The 19,515-nt window shown below is 38.1% G+C and overlaps 2 protein-coding genes across 4 annotated transcripts in view; one reads left to right on the top strand and one right to left on the bottom strand.

Moving 5' to 3' along the window:
- POLB (DNA polymerase beta) overlaps positions 1-19,515 on the bottom strand; it is a 40,716-nt gene that overhangs the window by 889 nt on the left and 20,312 nt on the right. Inside the window, exons 11-14 of one of the 3 annotated variants that reach the window (XR_010561124.1) lie at positions 18,464-18,550; positions 11,972-12,036; positions 11,283-11,422; positions 1,452-1,525 (exon numbers count right to left, since the gene is read on the bottom strand). Coding sequence is in view for 2 of the 3 variants with exons in the window: in XM_065397941.1 (XP_065254013.1) it covers positions 9,406-9,500; positions 11,283-11,422; positions 11,972-12,036; positions 18,464-18,550 (387 nt within the window). In the remaining variant the exon portion in view is untranslated. Of the gene's footprint in view, positions 1-1,241; positions 1,526-9,209; positions 9,501-11,282; positions 11,423-11,971; positions 12,037-18,463; positions 18,551-19,515 lie in introns of those variants that run through there. The other 2 variants (XM_065397942.1, XM_065397941.1) reach the window with 2 other exon arrangements.
- On the top strand, positions 204-7,346 carry DKK4 (dickkopf WNT signaling pathway inhibitor 4). Its single transcript, XM_065397943.1, has 4 exons — positions 204-314; positions 1,169-1,319; positions 4,160-4,306; positions 7,096-7,346. Exons 1-4 carry the CDS (start codon positions 204-206, stop codon positions 7,344-7,346), a joined length of 660 nt encoding a protein of 219 aa, XP_065254015.1.

Raw genomic sequence — 19,515 nt, 5'->3', positions numbered from 1 at the left:
CAGATTTTCCTCTTAGGTTAGAGATGTAAAATGTAAGAAAAGGACTTTTATTCAAGATTTTTTTCTTTTAAAAAGATTCACAAATATCCCATATTTGCTGAATCTGTGTTGCTTGTTTTCAAGCTTCAGCACATCTTAGACAACAGTGGTAAGCGCTGTAGAACTCACGGGGGGGGGGGAACACAGATCAACCTGCCTGAAGAATGGTGGCAGTCTTGCTGCTGGGGCTCAGCTGCGTCTGTTCCCCATTGGTAGCCCTGGTCCTAGACTACAACAGCATCAAGAGTTCAGCTGAAGTGCAGGGCACCAGAAAGGTGAGAGCTCTGGGGGTCAGTTGGGGACCTGAATTGAATTTTCAAGGGTTAAACGATCTCAGAATATTAGTAATATTTTGCAAAAATCTTATGATTGATTTCAGTTTTTAAACAGAAGGGTTACAACTGCTTGGAGTAGTGCTTGGCCCAGAAAGTACTAGAATTGTTAAGAGGAAACAAAAAATACTTATGTTCCTGACCCCAACAGACCCAGCTATGTGATAACTGGAGTTGGATCAACCATCCTAGCAGATAGAATTTTAATACTGTCATAGCTGTTGTGTATTTCTAAATTGGAAACATTTTAAAAATGGAATGACATCAAGAAATCACCCTATTAAAATATAAATGAAGTCAGAGCAAGTGATGGCCTGTCAGCACTGATCAGCTCTTCAGCAGAGCACTATGCTCTAATGCACTGAGTGCAAGACGGGGTGAGCAAAGGGGTGCTAGAATTCTAATCTTGATTTGGGAAGTGATTTGCTGTGTAACATTAGGCTAGTTTAACTACTGGCACGTATAACAAACACAAATGTGCACAAACTGCTGCTTTAAAAACATGTCAGTTTTGTTAACAAGCTGTTACTGTTACTTGCTGAAGATCACAACTGTGCTGGGCCCAATACAGGATAGAGAGGTGTAGACCTTGTCCTCCAGAGCTCCCAATCAAATGGAAGATCATAGATCAGACCCAAGAAAGATTATTCCAAAAATAACATGTTGGACTGATCAATGAAGGGGGCAGTAGGTTTTTTTTTTTTTTTTTTTTGGGTGTGAGCAATGTATATTCTATTCTAAATATTGCTCATTTACAGCATTTTCCCCCTCTGAGGAAAGTTATTTTTTCTTTGTAGAGTTCACAGTGCATAACAGACCAGGACTGTAATGCTAGCAAATTCTGCCTCAAGCCTGAAGATGAAGTGCCCTTCTGTGCTACCTGTCGTGGGTTACGAAGAAGATGCAAGCGTAATGCTATGTGCTGCCCAGGGACTATTTGTCTAAATGGTAAGCTATAATCATCTGGTGTCTATGATATTTAAAAGTTGGTAGAAATTAGAATTATATGTTTATAATCTATATGGTCTAAACACAAAAGTGGTCGGTGCCTGTTTTAAAATTTTTCTGGTTTTCCCTTACCTCCTGCTAATGTTGAGATCATCGAGCTCTCCAGCATTTCTTTAAAACAAGCAACTATCTTTACCATGAGGCATCTGTAAAATAAAGTAATAAAAGTCCTATACATGCATCTGAACACATTTAGAATAGGGCAATTGATAGTAATGAGTTAAAACTGGTAGTTAGGAACTGCATACAATTAATAAAAGAAGCTAAAGGTATCAATGGGGAAAAAATATATATATATCTATATATCTCTATGGCCATTAGGGCTAAGGACAATCAGAAGGAATTCTTTAAATATATCAGGAACAAATTAAATCTGAACAATTTCATAGGTCTGAAATTAGATAACGATTGTAAAGATATCAATTACAATATGGAAAAAGGCAAAAGTATTCAATAATAATTCTGTGTTTGGAAAGTACAATGGAGTTATAAACACCTCAGGAATGGAGGTTGTTAGTAACTCTGAACAAAACATTATGGTTGTTCTTTCGAACGTTTACAACTGAACATTGACTTCATACAGTTTTGAAACTTTACTACGCAGAAGAAAAATGCTTTTTAAACATCTTTATTTAAATTAAACAAGCACAGAAACAGTTTCCTTACCTTGTCAAATCTTGTTTAAACTCTTCCTTTATTTTTCTAATAGTTTATGTTTAACACAGTACTGTATCTGTGTGTTTTGGGTTTTTTATGGTCTCTGCTACTGCCTGATTGTGTAATTCCGGTTCCAAATTAGGTGTGGTTGACCAGTCAGTTTGTAACACTGGGGTTCGTAACTCTGAAGTTCTACTGTAGTACAATGATGTTTTGTATATTTTTAATATATTACAGTGATAAGATGACATGTTAACATCCTTGCTATTCCACCAGTAAGTAGGAACAGCAACTATTAAATATTTTTAAAATCATCAGGTCTGGATAACCTGCATCCAAGATTAGAGAATTGCCAGAGTTCTCTGAATTGTTAATATTGATTTAACAAATCTTGGAATACTGGAAAGTTCCAGAGGACTTGAAAATACGCTCATGTTGTACCAATGTTTAGAAAGGGTAACTGGAATGATCAGGAATAACTATAGGACAGTTAGTCTGACATTAATCCCAGGCAAAGTCATGGAAAGGATTGTATGGGATCCAATCAGTAAAGAATTAAAAGATGGTAGCATAATTGGTTATGATCAACAAGGTTTTATGGAAAATAGATCTTAAAAAATAATAGTGTGCGTCTGAAATGACAAGTTGAGTTAATAAAATATATCATATAAACACAACTATCTTTAATTTCTGTAATGTGTTTGAGTCCCATGTGACATTCTGATTAAAAAGTTTAACACTGTAAAAAAAAATCAATACGGGCCATATTAAATAGATTAGAAACTGGATTAGCTGACACTAACTAAAGAGGGAATCCTCCTCCTGGGGGGGGGGGGGGGTGTTTCTAGTGGGAGTCTCATGGGGATCTGTTCTCACCAAATGCTATTCAATATCTGTATCAATGATCTGGAAAGAAATGTAAAATCAGTGCTGGTAAAGTTTGCAGATGACACGAATTGATGGAGCGATAAATAATGATGGGAACAGGTCAGTTATATAGACCAACATGAATCACTTGGTAGGGTGGGCTCACTTGAACAATGTGTGTTTTAACAGTGTCAAATGCAAGGTCACAAACATGTAGGAACAAAGAATGTAGGGTCACACTTATAAGATGGGACACAGTATTCTGGAAGGCAGTGATACTGAAAAGGAGTTGGGAGGAACGGAAGATGCCTTGATCATGGCCTACAACTCCTATATAGGAAAGAGACTTCTGACAGTGGACAGCTGACTCTTTAATCTAGCAGAAAAAGGCATGACAAAATTCAATGGTTGGAAACTGAAGCTAGGTAAATTCAGAGTAAAAATAAGGTGCACATTTTAAAAATTAGGCTCATTAACCATTAGAACAACTGACTTAGGGACATGGTGGATTCTCCATCACTTGAAATCTTTAAATCAAGACTGGATGCCTTTCTAAAAGATATGCTATAGCTCAGTGGCTTTCAATCTTTCAAGATAACTGTGCCCCTTTCAGGAGTCTGATTTGTCTTGCATACCCCCAAGATACACTTTAAAACTATTTGCTTACAAAATCAGACACAAAAATCTCTCACCATGCTATCACTGAAAAATTGCTTACTTTCTTATTTATACCATATAATTATAAAATAAATCAACTGGAATATAAATATTGTACTTACATTTCAGTGTATAATATATATAGCAGTATAATCAAGTCACTGTTTGTATGAAATTTTAGTTTGTACTAAACTAGCGCTTTTTATGTAACCTGTTGTAAAACTAGTCAAATATCTAGATGAGTTTATGTACCCCCTAGAAAACCTCTGTGTATCCCCAGCGGTATGCCTACCCCTGGTTGAGAACCACTGCTGTATCTCAAACAGAGCTTATAGGTTTAATGCAGAAGTTACTGGGTGAGAATCTATGGTCTGTTATGCAAAAGGTCAGACTAAGGTGATCATAATGATCCCTTTTATCCTTAAAATCTACGCAGGTATGAACCTATAAAAGTATGATGTATGAGGGAGGGAGAGACAAGGCAATTGGCCATTTTCACATCTAGAATAAAAGATCATTTGTTGTCTCAAAGCAGCTATGTCGGCATTCTTCCCCCGCGCGCTTCTGTCCAAAATTACAACCTTCCACCTTTACACCAGATGTTTGCAGCCAGACTGAAGAAGTTACCCCAACAGAAGGAAGAAGGACTGATGAACAGGATGGTTCTGATTCAAAAGGGACAACTCAACACCAGATCCAAGAAAACAACTCTAAAAAAGGACTTGTCAAATCTCCCAGCAATAAAGGTAAAATGGGCCTAAAAGCAGAGAAATACCGGTAATTATATTCAATCTTGGAGGAGAAATATATTCCAGATTAGAAAAGTAAAATTATATGGAGGCATGTGTATGTTATCTTCCATTAGGAAAAGGAGGAGACCCCTACCATTCTATTACATAAAGAAAATGAACAGATTGGTCCCAACGTGCTTTAAAATTATGCACTGAGGATAACCGCATTATTTCCTACATGGAAGTTATAATAATGCCAATCACAGAATTAGATGTTTTGAATGTTAAATTGTCAGGAATTATGTTAAAACAAATGCAGAGGACAATAATCCCCATAAAATCTTTTCTGTAAAAATATAAACTGTTACTTACTAGGTTTGGATACAGTGTTGTAGCCACAGCGGTCCCAGGATATTAGAGACACAAGGTGGGTGAGGTAACATCTTTTATATTCAAGCTCTGTGGAAGCTCGAAAGCTTCTCTCCCTCACCAATAGAGGTTGGTCCAATAAAAGATATTACCTCACCCACCTTGTCTCTTTACTCACTAGGAATATTTTGACTAGATTCTGGACCCCGCTCTGGTGATGCAAAACTTGATTAAGCCAACCTTTTGGCTGTTATCTGGAAATTCCCTGTTCATCAGGAAAAGCAGCTCTCTGCCACCGTGCCCTTGGCATAGGGGGCACAGCTGGAGTGTCCTTATTCCAAGGCTATTCCTGGCTTCCAACCACCTTTTGAGCTAGGGACAGCCAGGTTTAAATTATTGCAGCCTTTGGGCTCCCAAACAGTTCTAGAATCCAGGCGCCACAAAGCTGAAGTACAACTCCCCATCCCTGGCTGCACTAAGTGCAGCGTGGAATCTGGATCTACTTAGCAATTTACACTGTGCTCATCACAAATCACCTTTCATAAAAGTCAGAAACCAACTTTGCTAGTTAATGGCTAGCAAACTAGCAAAGGAGTGGGAAGAGGTCAGGCTTTGTTAAAAACATTCATCAATGTGCTGTTCTCCATTTATTTAAATTGAGAGTGCTAGTACTTGCTCAGAAATAAACATTGTTAGATTAGTTTCTTATGTGTCAATTTTCTAACACAGATTACTTGCAGGATGCAAGTTCATGTTAGGATACCACTATTTGGGGCTGTCTTCATATTGTGTCTAGTGCAAACAAAATGCAAACAATGGTAAGATAGCACATTGTTTCTATTTAATAATAGATAATACCAAGCTCTTATGTAGCGCTTTTCATCAGATTTCAAAGCGCTTAATAAAGGTCAGTATCAGTATCCCCATTTTACAAGTAACGTAATATGAATATCTCTAAATGGAAGGAATTAAATATGTAACAAATAAGTCAGGGAATACAAAAATTAAGATTCATAAAACAACATTAACCTAGGGAAACTGACATTATTAGAAAAAGGATCAAACAGAACCAAAGCAGCAGAGGGCAATAAGGTCTCAAGAGCTGTTATTCAAAAAGCTCAAAAGAACTATTACTATTATTAATTATTTGTACTATATTAGCATATGCTAGGTCTGAAATTGCAAACACGTATGCATGTGCTTAAATGGTTGTAGGAATGGGGTCACAGAGAGGAAACAATCTCTTTCTCAAGGAACTTACAATTTAAGAGAAAATCACAAGCAGGCATATGCAAAGAGAGGACTCAGGAAAGGGAGGATGAGGTGACTCAAATACATTCTTGCCTTCGTAAGTGAGACATGAGAAGTAATTCTTCCACTCTAATTAGGCATCAACTGGAGTATTGTGTCCAGTTCTGGGCACCACATTTCAAGAAAGATGTGGACAAATTGGAGAAACTCCAGAGAAAAGCAGCAAAAATGGTTAAAGGTCTAGAAAACATCACTATGAGGGTAGTCTGAAAAAAATGGGGTTTGCTTAGTTTGGAGAAGAGAAGACAGAGGAGGGACAGGATAACAGTTTTCAAGTACGTAAAAAGGTTGTTACAAGGAAGACAGAGAAAAATTATTCTCCTTAACCTCTGAGGATAGGACAAGAAGCAATGGGCTTAAATTGCAGCAAGGGAAGTTTAGATTAGACATGAGGAAAAACTTACTGTCAGGGTGGTTAAGCACTGGAATAAATTGTCTAGGGAGGTTGTGGAATCTCCAACATTAGAGATTTTTAAGAGCAGGTTAGACAAACACCTATCAGGGATGGTCTAAATAATACTTAGTCCTGAGTGCAGGGGACTGGACTAAATGACCTCTCAAGGTCCCTTCCAGTCCTATGATTCTATAGACAGGTTATGTGTACAATCTATAGACAATGCAGCTTTTTCTTTAAAAAAAAAAAAAAAAAAAAAAAAAGACAGAAAAACTGTAGTAGTAGTTGTAGCTGCCATTATCAGTTGGTAATGTTCCATAGGCACCACACTAGCTGCTAACTTCTTTTGTGAATAAAGCAGATAGATTTCAAAATGGTAAAACTGGGAGGGAGTAGGAGCCCAAAGATCTTTTTCATTTGGAAAAATAATCCTCATATGAAGGAAGATTCTTGCAAGCCTTGTCCATAGTTATGACTGATGTCTAACCATTAGCATGCCTGCTGATTTTTAAGCCAGAAGATCAGCTAGAGGTCTTTGCAGGGGAGGACAGAGGGCTTTCCACAATGTGGGAGATCAGGACTGGTCTGAAGTGAGTCCCACCCCTCTGCTAGCAATCCTCAGTTTTGTGGTCAGCAACTTTTCTCTGAGCTGTTGATTCAGTGCCCACCGCTCAAGCCAAGAACCTCAAAGACATGGGGTATGTTATACATTTTATTCTGCTTACTGCAGGTCAAGAGGGAGAAAGCTGCCTTCGCACATCAGATTGTGCCTTTGGGCTTTGCTGCGCTCGCCATTTCTGGACCAAAATCTGTAAGCCAGTTCTCCGTGAAGGACTGGTCTGTTCCCGCCGGGGACACAAAGATGTTGCTCAAGGTCCAGAAATTTTCCAACGCTGTGATTGTGGCCCTGGTTTGTCTTGCCGACCACCGCTCACTGGGCTGCCACAACGATCTCGCTTAAACATCTGCCAAAGAAGCTAAAGAGCCAATAAACACTGGATCCAGAGGGAGAACAAGGGATTTGCTGTCTACTCCAGAGTTAATTTATGCAAGATTCTATAAAATTATCCCTAACCTTCCACAGGCCAACAGAGCCCTGCACTGGAGAAAACATCCAGCTCAAAGAGAGATCTGGGCACTGGGCAACCTTAGATGTACATTTCATTCATATGGGCTCTGTTGTATCCTTGTGGGCTGCACTAAGTAGCCATCAGACGCTTACAAAAATCGCTTATGCTTTCAGATAGCATAAAGTACAAAAGGGCTTGATTTTTTGTCTGCTTTTACCAACTATCTAGGGTCCTTTTTTTATAGCTATCATAGCTGTAGCATGTATAAAAATTCAGAGGTTCTCCAGCTGGTTTCCAACTATTTAGTTATTTACTAAAATAAAAAAATTACTAAAGGAACTAGTAGATTCTTTCACAGGAATTGCAATTTACTTGTCAATAGGGTCAAATTATTTCCCAAGTGTTTCCAGGATGTTCAGAGCCACAGAAGAAAGCTGTTTCCACTTCTGGCTCCATCTCAGACTCAATGACGGAATCACATGTAAATGTCAGATACCATCAAAAAGTGCTTCATAAACTATTTACATAGAGCAGCAGAGATGAGAACAAGCTTTATCTAGGGCAAAAGGCAGTAGACACCTAAGATACTGCACATAGGGAAACAATCATTAAGACCATCAATGGGAATTTGTGAAAGTGGTGAATAAGTAAAAACTGGGGGTTATAATGAAAGTTATATTGCAACTTAAACTGCACCTAGCCTGTACTATGTGAATATTTTTTTCTCTCTCTATATAGTATTTAGATACCACAGTGATAGACACCTTCTAATTGCTATCAATGCAAAACCTGTCATAAAACCTCTCATCTAAAGACTCCAAAGTGCTCTGTCTGCCAACATATTTACTGGCTGTATAATTAAAAATATAAAATTTCTCCTGCCACTTAAACAGTCACCATTGAGATGAAATGTGCAGTCAGTTTACAGTGCACAATTATAGTTCAGGGCAGGAGGTGAAGACCTATAGGACTGGACTTGAATATCTGCTAATTCCTTTCCCTAAGTGCTATGATCCTAACATACAGTAAATAGCTATTAAACCAAACTGTTTCCTTATGCAATTGCTCATCTGTTATATTTAATAATAAATAGCTGAGTTTGTGCTGAGCATCTCCAACATGTTTTAACAGAAATCTGATACAGTTTCCAGATTTTTAAAGTTTATTATGGTTGTGAAGTCTGCAGATTTGACCTCTGGCTTGCAGCACTTCAGGGAAATGTATCAAAATTAAAATGCAGTTTTCTTTACGCGGAGAGAGTGATCCCATGGACTAATGCTGTTACTGTCAGATACAAGAGGGGATATTTAATTCATTATTTTGCACCTACTAACTTGGCCACCCATAAATCTATTCCCATGGTGAATATTTTAAATATAATTTATGACAAGTACATTGACTTTTATGAAAAACAAATACAATATCTTATTTAGAAGCCACCATTGAATTCATGAATGGTAACTGTCCTTGTTGAGCAGCCACATTTTTCCACGGAAATTGTAGGGGAAAGTAATAAAACAAAAGCCGTGCTTTCTAAACACAGATATCTAGTATCCCAGGGAGAAAAAGGCAGACTATAATTTATTATTAGAAGACAAAATCTGGACCAATTCCCAATTTAATCTATGAGAACTTTTATCGTGAGGGAGCTGCTTGGTTCCTCATTTTCCCTGCAGACTTATCTTAGCACCTTAGCAAAGGGACTAATTAAAATTCAGATAAAAACCATGTCTGTATTAAAGATATTTTTGAATAAAAGGAAAGTAATCAAATTGCAATGTTAGGTGATTTAATTTTTACAACACATTTTACTCTAGTGCCATGGAACTATTGTTTAAAAACAGTGTCAGTAATACACACCTTCTGAAGTAATGTTCAAGCAATAAATATGCACCTAGTTTTGACGCCGATGATTATTCATAAAAGCTACAAAATAAGTGAGCACTAGCTAGTGAACCTACGAATGCAAGTTATTCACTCCGTTCTTTTGGCTCTCGATACTTCCACTGTATGTAGTCAAAGATATCCTTTTCACTCTCTACTGGGAGGGGCTCCCCAGCAACTCCTGCAAACACAGTAAAGGTGACAGACGGGTGAAGGACAGCAACTTTGCAAGGCATTATGAGTAGCAGTGCTGTGCAGACACCATTTTATAAAGCAAGGACAGGTTTATCTAGAGAAAACAGGCTGATGTCTGAAAACCAAGAAGCTGCGTAAATGAATGAAAAAGAAAATAGGAGTCTGGTTAATAGTTAGATAAGGTCTAAAAACTACATCTTCTATGCAAAAAAACCCGGATCAATATGTCACAAGATGTTGAATGTATCACTGTAAATGCAGCAACTTTGTATCTCAACCTCAGAGTGTCAATCCTAGAACTCTAGCTCTTGACACAGCTTTATAAATATACACCATCAGTTAAAATTAGACAGTATGCCCATCCCAAACCAACAGAAAGCTACAGTCTTGTTATAGTGCTGGAAAACAGATGCCTGCCCTATGTGGCACAAATAGACCAGGTCTTGTTCTCATTGAAATCAATGGCAAAATTCCATTGAGCTGGATCAGGCAGACCCAGAGGGGGGATATCTTGTGTCTCCTGATACTAGGTAGGTCTCTGAAGTCAGAGAGAATAGCGTGCTACATTTAACTGTAGCATTTGGCAGTAGCCCTTGAAACATCCTGAAATACTATTATGTGCGTATGGGTCTGTTTGGAGAAGAAAGGTTCACACTTGTCCTGAGAACCTAACAACCCCTCAATGCCAACTGGCAAAGGGTTCACTGTTCTGTAACAACTCCTGGCAGCCCTGACATACTCACTAGACCCACCACATTGCTTTCGTAGACTATATCCAAAAAGTGTCAAGTGAGGTATCTAATAAAAGCGTGTCATACCGATCCTCAGAAGTGTTGCAAAAATCTATGTATGGACGATATTTCAGGAGTTGTGTATGTGTACTGAAAATATGTTTTAAGAAGACTGTCTCCCAAGCTGGAGTGGACAAACAGGTTTTGAGTCACACAAAGGAAACCTATTCATGTGTCACATTGTTGTCTATGTAAATTAATCATTGTAAGCCAATATAATGGAAGCCAAATCTGCACATGGAGTAAAGGGGATGGGAAGACACGAGAGACTAAATTACAGGGGGTCATCCTGATTCTGGGGACAAAACAATTAATTTGGGGGGGCTATAAGGAGAAGAACACCTCTTTATCCTCCACTGAGGAACCAAAAAGGACAGTGCTTTTTGCATTCATGAAAGGGCGATCTCAGCCATGTTGGTTGGAGATGCTAGGAGACTGCTTTAGGTGAGATAAACTACTTTAACAGACTAAAACCTCTAACTCTAGGAAGTGTGTTTTATATATAACCATTTCTGCTTCCATTGTTATCCTTACTATGTCTTAAATCTTAGCTTCTAATAATAAACTTATGATTGTTTTCATTATAAATATATCTCAGTGCTGTAATGTTATATAGGAGCTGACTCTCAGTTGAATCAAACAAATGTGTGTACACTGTTCCCTGGGGGAGAGCCAATCTACTAATTTCTGTGAGCATTCAGTGACAGGAGTGGGACACTGCAAGGGGCGGGCCGAGGACTCTGAGGGTTGGTGTGTACTTATTATTAGCCTGCACAAAAAGAGATCTGTGGAGGCCTCGAAAGCAGTCTTTGTGTAGCCAGAGGGGTTTGGTTTCAGGGAGCTGAGCTACAGCAGGCACAGACAAGACCCTTTCACACGAAGGGCAGGCAGTGAAGTGCCTCACAACCCTGAGTACCCTGGGGAGCATCACAACAAGAGAGACCGGAAAGAGCACTTTGCGTAGAGACCAAACTCACCAGTAACTCCTAAGGGCCGGATTGTGTACTCGTTGATTGTGAAACCCATTTCCAGGGCATGAGTTCTCATGTTCTTATTGAATATGTCACTGCCTGTGAAGTACAGTACCCCACAATAATATTGATCCTTGGGGATCAGCCTAGAGTAAAAGAACCAAAAAACAAAATCTCAGTTCCAAGTCAGTTGGAATTCACTTGAGGCACAGTTTCTCTAATCTTATTACCATTTACAGCAAAACCCAATGCTCTACTGGCACCACATTACAGGACTCTGTATAACTAATCCTAGAACATCACCAGAGAGATTGCAATATTCCTGAAAATCCATCATCCTACAGGCACATACAAAAGGAAAGGGTGGTGCAACAACTCTTGCCATTAAACTACTACTGAGCGGTTAAGGCACAGTACCCTGACAAACCTCCCCGTTCAGTAATTGCTGGAGGGAAAGGATAGCAATGAAGATCCTTGTTTTGGAATCAGGAGAAGGGGGGCTTGCTTTGCAGTCAGGGATTGGGACATAGCACTTTCATAAATGCCCCATCATGAAGTTGTGTGGGCTGTGCAGTCCTGTTCTGTATGATACACACGAGGAGGTGGAATCATGACAAATGCCCCCATTTTGGATGATGCTTTAACAAATGCATGTTCTACCCTAGGAGTGCAGGCCTATTCCATTTAAATTTTACCTGATATCAATTCTCCTGTATGGATAATTGGTTCCATCTTCTTCGCTTGGCAACTGACATACACCCTAAAAGGACACAAGGAAAGCAGAAATTATAAAGTTATAAACATTTTAAATTGTCTTGGGCTTTTTTTTTTTTCTCTTTTTCTCTTTTAAAAGAGAAAAACACTAAAATAGTTTTAAAACGCAACCATGGAGTCTGTCTAGTTATGTGATCATGCACAGGCATACAGTCTGAGAGGTGAATAAAAGGTTTGCTTATTAAACTTGCTTGTTTGGGCTTATGATTTCCCCTTGTTAATAACCATGAGGATTTCTAAAGAAACATAAGAATAAGAGAAAATCCAAGAGGAAAAAGTAGAAAGATTAGGACAACAGATAAAGCATCAGATGCCAGCATTTTGTAGTACTGTATAGCTGGCACCTTGCTTCTGTCTCTTGGACTTATCAAGTACAAGGTTGCATTTAGAGAGTTACAGAAGTTACTGCACGTATTAAAACTAAAGCATGCCAGAGATCAGGATCAATAATCCACTATGCTGAAAAGCAGGGTTAAATATGCATAAACTAATATTTGTACAGTATTACAGAAATGTTGATATTAAGCCATTGTGACCCCCTGAATTACACCTGTGGGTGTATAGCTACAGTAAGGCATGTATCTATGCCATGCCAAGAGTCCCAGACCATTGTGATATCACCATCCTAACTCTACAGCTAATTTGGGTGAAACAATTTCATTGGTTGTATGAGGGAGACTGCACTGATAGTGGATTACTTGGCTCAACTGCCTGCCATATCAATGTGACACAAAATATCCCAAACACGCACAGCCACTCACCGCAGCACACACCCGTCAAATGTTACTCTCACATATCAGCACAGAATCTCCCAACACAATACCCTCAGACATACTCAGCACAACAACCTCAAGCACACATAGCCCCTCACCTCAACGAACACCTCATGCGCCACTTTCACAAACCAATGCAAACACTTGCCCACCCTCACACACAACTTTACCGTAAACTTGAGCAGCAAAGCCATGGACCATTGCTAATTTGTAGTAAAGCTTTTTTTTGTTTCCAGGATAACATTCATTCTAGGACTCATTACTATCACTTACCTTTAGAAAACACTTATAGGAATACAGAGGACGTTGTTAGAATTTATATGGAATACGAAAATACCAAGAGTGAGACCAGTAACTTTGTACAGACCCATCAGAGGGGACTAGCTGTTCCAAATAGTCTATGGCACTATCAAGCCAACCAACTCAAAATAGTAGTGGACTGGGGGTGCATTTACCCAGTGAAACACTGGGTCTTTAATGAACAAGAATATTGCAGCAGTGTACACACTGCTATGCTACCATGATTAATAAAAATCACACCCTCCAGAAAATGACATCCTTTAGCAAAGGCAAAACGCTATGGCTTTTGGATAGAACGAGAGAGAAAATAAGCTCTTCTCCCTTGCCAATGACACCCACTGCAAATAGTCCAGATTTTAATCCAAATCGCAAACCAGAGAGCTTCAAACATTGGGAGAACAATGGAATACACATGCACGGCTAGGCAGCTATTCAGTCAAGAAACTTTTTTAACTTATTTAGCTATCAAAACTAAATTTAACTGACCCACTCTGTCCTGGTACCCGTACTCTCAACTCAGGCATTAATGTTTCTAAACTTTCTAGACAATCCTTGCTATACAAAAAGAACAAAGAGTCCTTGTGGTATCTTAGAGAGGACTCTGTTTTTGCTGATACAGACTAACACGGTTACCACTCTGAAACCTTTCTATACAGAAAGCTAATTATAATGGAAGTGATGGCAACCTGGTAACAAAACAAAAAATATAACTAATTTATATTAATCTTTGCAGACAGCTTTCCTAACAAAATAGTGTCTATATAGGACACACTGAGAAAAGGATGTGGGTAGACAAATTACCCCAGAAGAATGGGGTCTGATCTGGAAAAGAGTACCAACAACTTCAGTATGCAGCACAATAAAATAAAACTTCTTTAAGATACTGTTTCAGTGGTACCTCACACCAGTCAGGTTAAAAAATATAGATTGAATGGGGATAAATGTTGGAGAAATTGTGGTGAAAGAGGATTATTTTTTGCCTATATGGTGGACATGTCCAGTCAGAGAGTATTAGGATACAATCAGTAACCAAATATCACAAATTGCTGGATATTATTACCACATGATCCTTTGCTAATCCTCAGAAGGCTTTCTAATGGAAATGATCACAAAAAATGGAAATGAAGAATTAATCTCATCTGCTTGTAGCTGCCTGGCTGATTGCAGCCTCACATTGAAAAAAGAAAAATAGCCCAACCATAGAGGATTGGTTAAAATTATTATATTTATATATAGATGGTGGTTGTTATAGAAAAATTAACACATCAGTTACGTACCCATCAAAATAGACAGAGGATAAATAGATAGTTAGATATTTGGTTACCTTTAATATTCAGAAAAAATACATTCACCTGCAAAAAAACCCAATATACCTGTCCAATTTTTTTGAATATTATACATCAGATTGGCTAGGTCTATCTGTTAACTGTGTACATTGAGATATCACTCAATTTAGTAAGACCACTAGAAACAACATAGGGATTTTAATTATAATCACTCTATAATATGTTAAATATAAAGATCTGATGACAATATTCCTGTACAATGTCTCTTTAAACAAAAGCTAACTTGTAATATTTGTTGCATTTCTGATACTCACTTGGCAAAGATTTGTAAACTTATTAAAAACCTCCTAAATAATAAATAAATCTAAACTCTGCAAGTATCACAACACTCAAGGCTGAAACTAGCCTGGTGTCTCAAACTTTTAACACAAACCAGGCCCTTTTCCCCAGATAGCAAGAACTTTTTTGATACTAAACTGGAGAGCTACTAAACATAAGGAATCCCTCTTCCTTTCCTAAAGGCACACAATCAGCTAGAATATAGTTAAGTGAAGGACTCAAAAGGACATCTCAGCTATCCCTCCCTGCTTCAGGGACATAGACATGTCAATTCCATAACTGAGTAGCAACTGACATAATCCCCTAACACAGCAGCTAAAACAGAAGGAGCAGAATAATGTGTACCTCTATGCCACCTTTCAACTAAAGAACACGAGATTTTAGAAAAAAAAAAATCAAAATACACCACCTCCCTACAGAGTAGGTAAGTAACTGTTTTGAGGTTGGGAAGCTGAGGCACAAATAGAACTCCAGAGTCCCAACTTCCAGGCCTCTACTTTTGCAATTACAAATATGCTGAGAACGCATGATTACGAATGGAAAATGACAGCTAAACAGAAAAGCAGGGGGAAAGCATGGATAAAAATTGAGGCCAGTGCAAGTCAGAACGGAAAGGCATTTTCTGACATTTAAAAAAAGCAGAAAGGCTCTTACAGAAAGAATCACTGTATAATCCATTTAATTCACCTTCAATCTTTATGTTATGTGTAGTTGAGAACTGTCTGGGATGACAGGGGGTGAGGGAGAAGAGGAGTTGCGATGAATGATCAGAGCTGTTTACACAGGAAACCCGAAAAACCTTGCAGAAATGTATTCCAGCTACACTAAGTTTTTCCCTTCCTTCCCTGATTACGTTTGTTCTGAAAGCTCAACAATTCTGTATCCTTTTGGAACGTGTTATGGGTTCTTTTATACGCTCTGTTGTCTTCACTCTGCGACATTTCTAACTTCAGCTGCAGTCCTGATTCCGCTTACTTTCCCAATATTTCAACACTGCCTGCCATTTCTACTTATTCTACCCTGACACATCAACAGTGTCCTCTTCAGTAATGACTGTTTTACACAGAACATAGGCAGTAAAATGTCACATTCTTATAGACTTGTAGATTGGAAATGCTACTGGTCAAGATTTAAATTCAGAGCAAGTTGGTACTAATACCAGAAGGGCTGGCCAAGGTGAAGTAGCAGTTACTGCTACAGAAACTGAATTTCATCTCAAATCCACTATCACTTATTTAATAGCTTTGAAAGGGAGATACACCAAAAAAAATCAGTGAATTGTGTCTTTTTAAAAAAATAAATAGAACGTGTAGTGGAGACACAAGAAAATGAAAATACTATAGTCAAAAATGTTACCACTTTGTTTCCTATCACACAGTGTCCTTAGCAGAAAATAGAAATATTTCTGATCAGAGGAGCTCTGGGGCTAAGAGGACAGAAAACGGAAATATCCTAGGTCAGAGTGAGACACCAGACAATTCACTGCTACTCTACAGAATTCTTTTTAGTTTGGCCAGACATAAATCCCAGTGTGACCAGTTTCTGGCATAGATCTGGTTCCATTACAAAGAGCTTATCCCAAGAACTAACATTGGATAAAATAACCAGCAGGTGGGTTTGGTCACCACTTTGGGTGGATCCCTGCAGCTTCTGCTAATTACTTAAAGGCCCTTCTAAATGTGGCTTTCACTGATCTGCTGTGGCTGATAAAGTCCTCCCTCTCCTCCTTTTGCTACTTGAAAGCCTCACACAAGTACATAAACATATGCACTACATAGTCTGGGGCAATCGAGCAGCTATCCTGCATATATTCTTCATCAATAAGAGCCATTCTATTAAATTAGCAACTGGGAATAGCCCAGAGTATTGGGATGAAGTTCACTTTAATTTTACTCTTTATATTTTTTTTTTGTCCCAGGAGCACGGAGTGCAACAACTTCACTGATTTTATCCTTCTAAGAAACGCCAGGAAAAACAACAAGTTTAATTTCACAAGAAACTGTACACAGAGTTTAACTGAGGTGAGCACAGAAATCCATTTCTGATTCTCATCCCCTTTACTTCAAGTGAAAATATACGGAACCACCTGATAATACCTTTCCCTCTGTAACAGCCTCATAAGTTTCAAGAATAGATATTTATATCCACTTGAAACAGTTACTGTGTAGGATCTGGTTCATATTTTACATTCTTTTCTATGGTTTATCTGAATATAATGGTTTAGTATAAACTTAATGGTGATCATTTAGCAAAAAGTGGATTCCCACAGCATGCCCAGCAACACCAGTCCCACAAATCTCTGGCTTCTGAAGATCATCATCAAGCTAATATCAAAGATTGAATGGAACTAATCAATTACTGTCTTCAGTCCAGTATAACTGTTGCTTATGGTTTTACCCATCTGTTGGGATTAACTTTTCATCGGTCTTTAAGAACAAGGTATTTGGAGCCTGTAGAGACAAAACTCCAGGTGGAAGTGAAACATCATAGCACTTGCTCACTACTCAAAAAAAAACCCTAAAAAAAAACAAAACAAAAACAACTTCTCTTTTGAAAAACAAGACTTCAGCTTGTTCTTCCAGACAAAGAGGAGTGCTTAGCTTAAGGGTCTGTCTCCCGATAAGGTACATTACAATGAAATGTAAGACTGGTCATAAACCCTCAGAGCTATTCTGGGTTCAAAGATTCCTTTCATGTTCTGTTCTACAATACCTGATGGTTGACTTCAGATGTAATTTTTCAGAGGAATGCCCTATTTCTGAATGTCAAGCCCGAGAGAAGGTTTTTTCCTTTACTTTGATTTAGATGTGAAATTAATAGAAAGATGTTCGCGCTTAGCCACAAAATTTCTCATGTGCCATAAACTGGCATCCAGAACTAAAGAGGATGATACAGAAACTCACACCAGAGCAGTCTACATCTTCAAGTAACAGAGGCTATTATCACAGCAGAAGATGGTTCCTCTGAATCTTGGAGAGTTTCATATCGAATATATGGCTATCTAGACCAAATTGTGAATTCAAGACAAATTTCAGGATCATCATCCAGTGTAGGCTGAAGGAGCTGAAAGTGCATTATAGGCTAGAGGCACTGACAACAAGGTGGGAGTGTACTTTGAGTCTGAGAATCTGGCCTAAGAGATGTGTTAGTAAAGAGGTGTGTAGTGGGGCATGAGAAGGGAAAGGGTAGGCCGGTGGGGGGAAGCATTAAAAGAATTAGAAAGCGAGTACAGTAGTTGGTAGGGTGGATGGAGATGTGTTGAACATTATGACATACTGGACTCTGATAGTAAGTCACCTGGGGATAGGATTTAGAGTTTTCACTCACTTACATACTACTTGTTTTTGTATTGTTAGTTTTTTTACAATTTAAAGAATGCAAAACTGCACATTAATCTACAAAAGGAAAGACTGTTCATTACAAACATTTCCACACATGTAGCTGGGAGACTTTTTTGTTTTGTTTTTTATATAAACACAATAGGATAAAATGCTTCTTGGGGAAAAAATTCTATCTCCTTTGGTTACTGCAAACAGACAGATTGTTGTAGGAAGTTAATATTATAACAAAAAGGTATTACTAGCCAACTATTACTCTGAGTTACTGCATAAACTTTCCTTTTTTAATCAGAGATATGTAACAGTAAGCAGCATATTTCTTGTATATCAATCACAGAGATACTGTCTTTTACATGAAATATTCAAAGAAAACTCACCATGAATTTCGTATCACCCTTTGACAATGTGTCTGTGACAAAGTGGTTTTTTTTCAATTGTTCTACAACTTGGTGCAAAAGCTTTGGCTGGAAACAATAATTAATGTCAAAAGTAAACAAAGTGAAATGAAACATTACCTAACTAAGAAAGAGGAACCTGTTTGTTTACCAGCAGCGTGACCCACAGATGTACAATATGTCCTTGTGAAAACCAAGGAGATCTCAATGATGGAAAATATTTTTTCAGGACCAGATTCTGAGACTTTGGCAGAAATTACATACCATAAATAAATCACTACTTGAGAATCTGGTTAAGGAAAATTGTTCTCTCAAACCTCTATTGTATTGCAAGACAAAGAAGAGCACTGAAGTATTTTCATTACACTTGACAAAACTTGTTGTACAATTTTAAAATCTTATATTTCTAAATTGATGACCTTCTGTTTTTGTGGCTTGCTAGTTTCCATAGGTCCATTAGCATCTGCTTTGATTTAATCTAGAAATATTCTTTTGTAAATACTAAAGAATTGCACTGCCAACTTTCAGTGACTGTTAAAGATTGTTCTGTGGCATAATATACGGTGGGAGATTCGTTTCCTATTCTGTTGGGTCGCTCCATACAAAAAGGTACCTCATTCCTCTTTAAGACCTATTTTAAAAAAAAAGTGATTAAAGTGTGTCAACGGTATAAATATATGCAATTGCCTAACAGGAAAAACTCTTTAAGAGAACGATGCAATTGACACCTCAGAAAATGTGATCCTGGAAATTCTAAAAAGTTGAGGTTACACTTAAACAAAATATTTGGGAGCACAAAATTACAGGGTCACCCAACTACTTTAAGTCTGCCCTCATCCTCTGCTGAGTTTCCACCCTCAGTGTCTGTGATAATGAGTGGAAGAGGGAGACACTGATATATATAAAAAAAAATAAAGACTTTGCTACTGGTGGACACTTCAAATCCATTACTTCCACTTCAATTGCATAGCTTGCCAGCAGAATAAAGGAACTCTGGAACAGAGTGTAATGACACTGGTATGTAAATTAATGAC

Source organism: Emys orbicularis, chromosome 2, assembly GCF_028017835.1.
Source record: "Emys orbicularis isolate rEmyOrb1 chromosome 2, rEmyOrb1.hap1, whole genome shotgun sequence".
In the NCBI taxonomy this organism is placed as follows: Eukaryota; Metazoa; Chordata; order Testudines; family Emydidae; genus Emys; species Emys orbicularis.
This window is presented reverse-complemented; position numbering and strand designations above follow the sequence as displayed.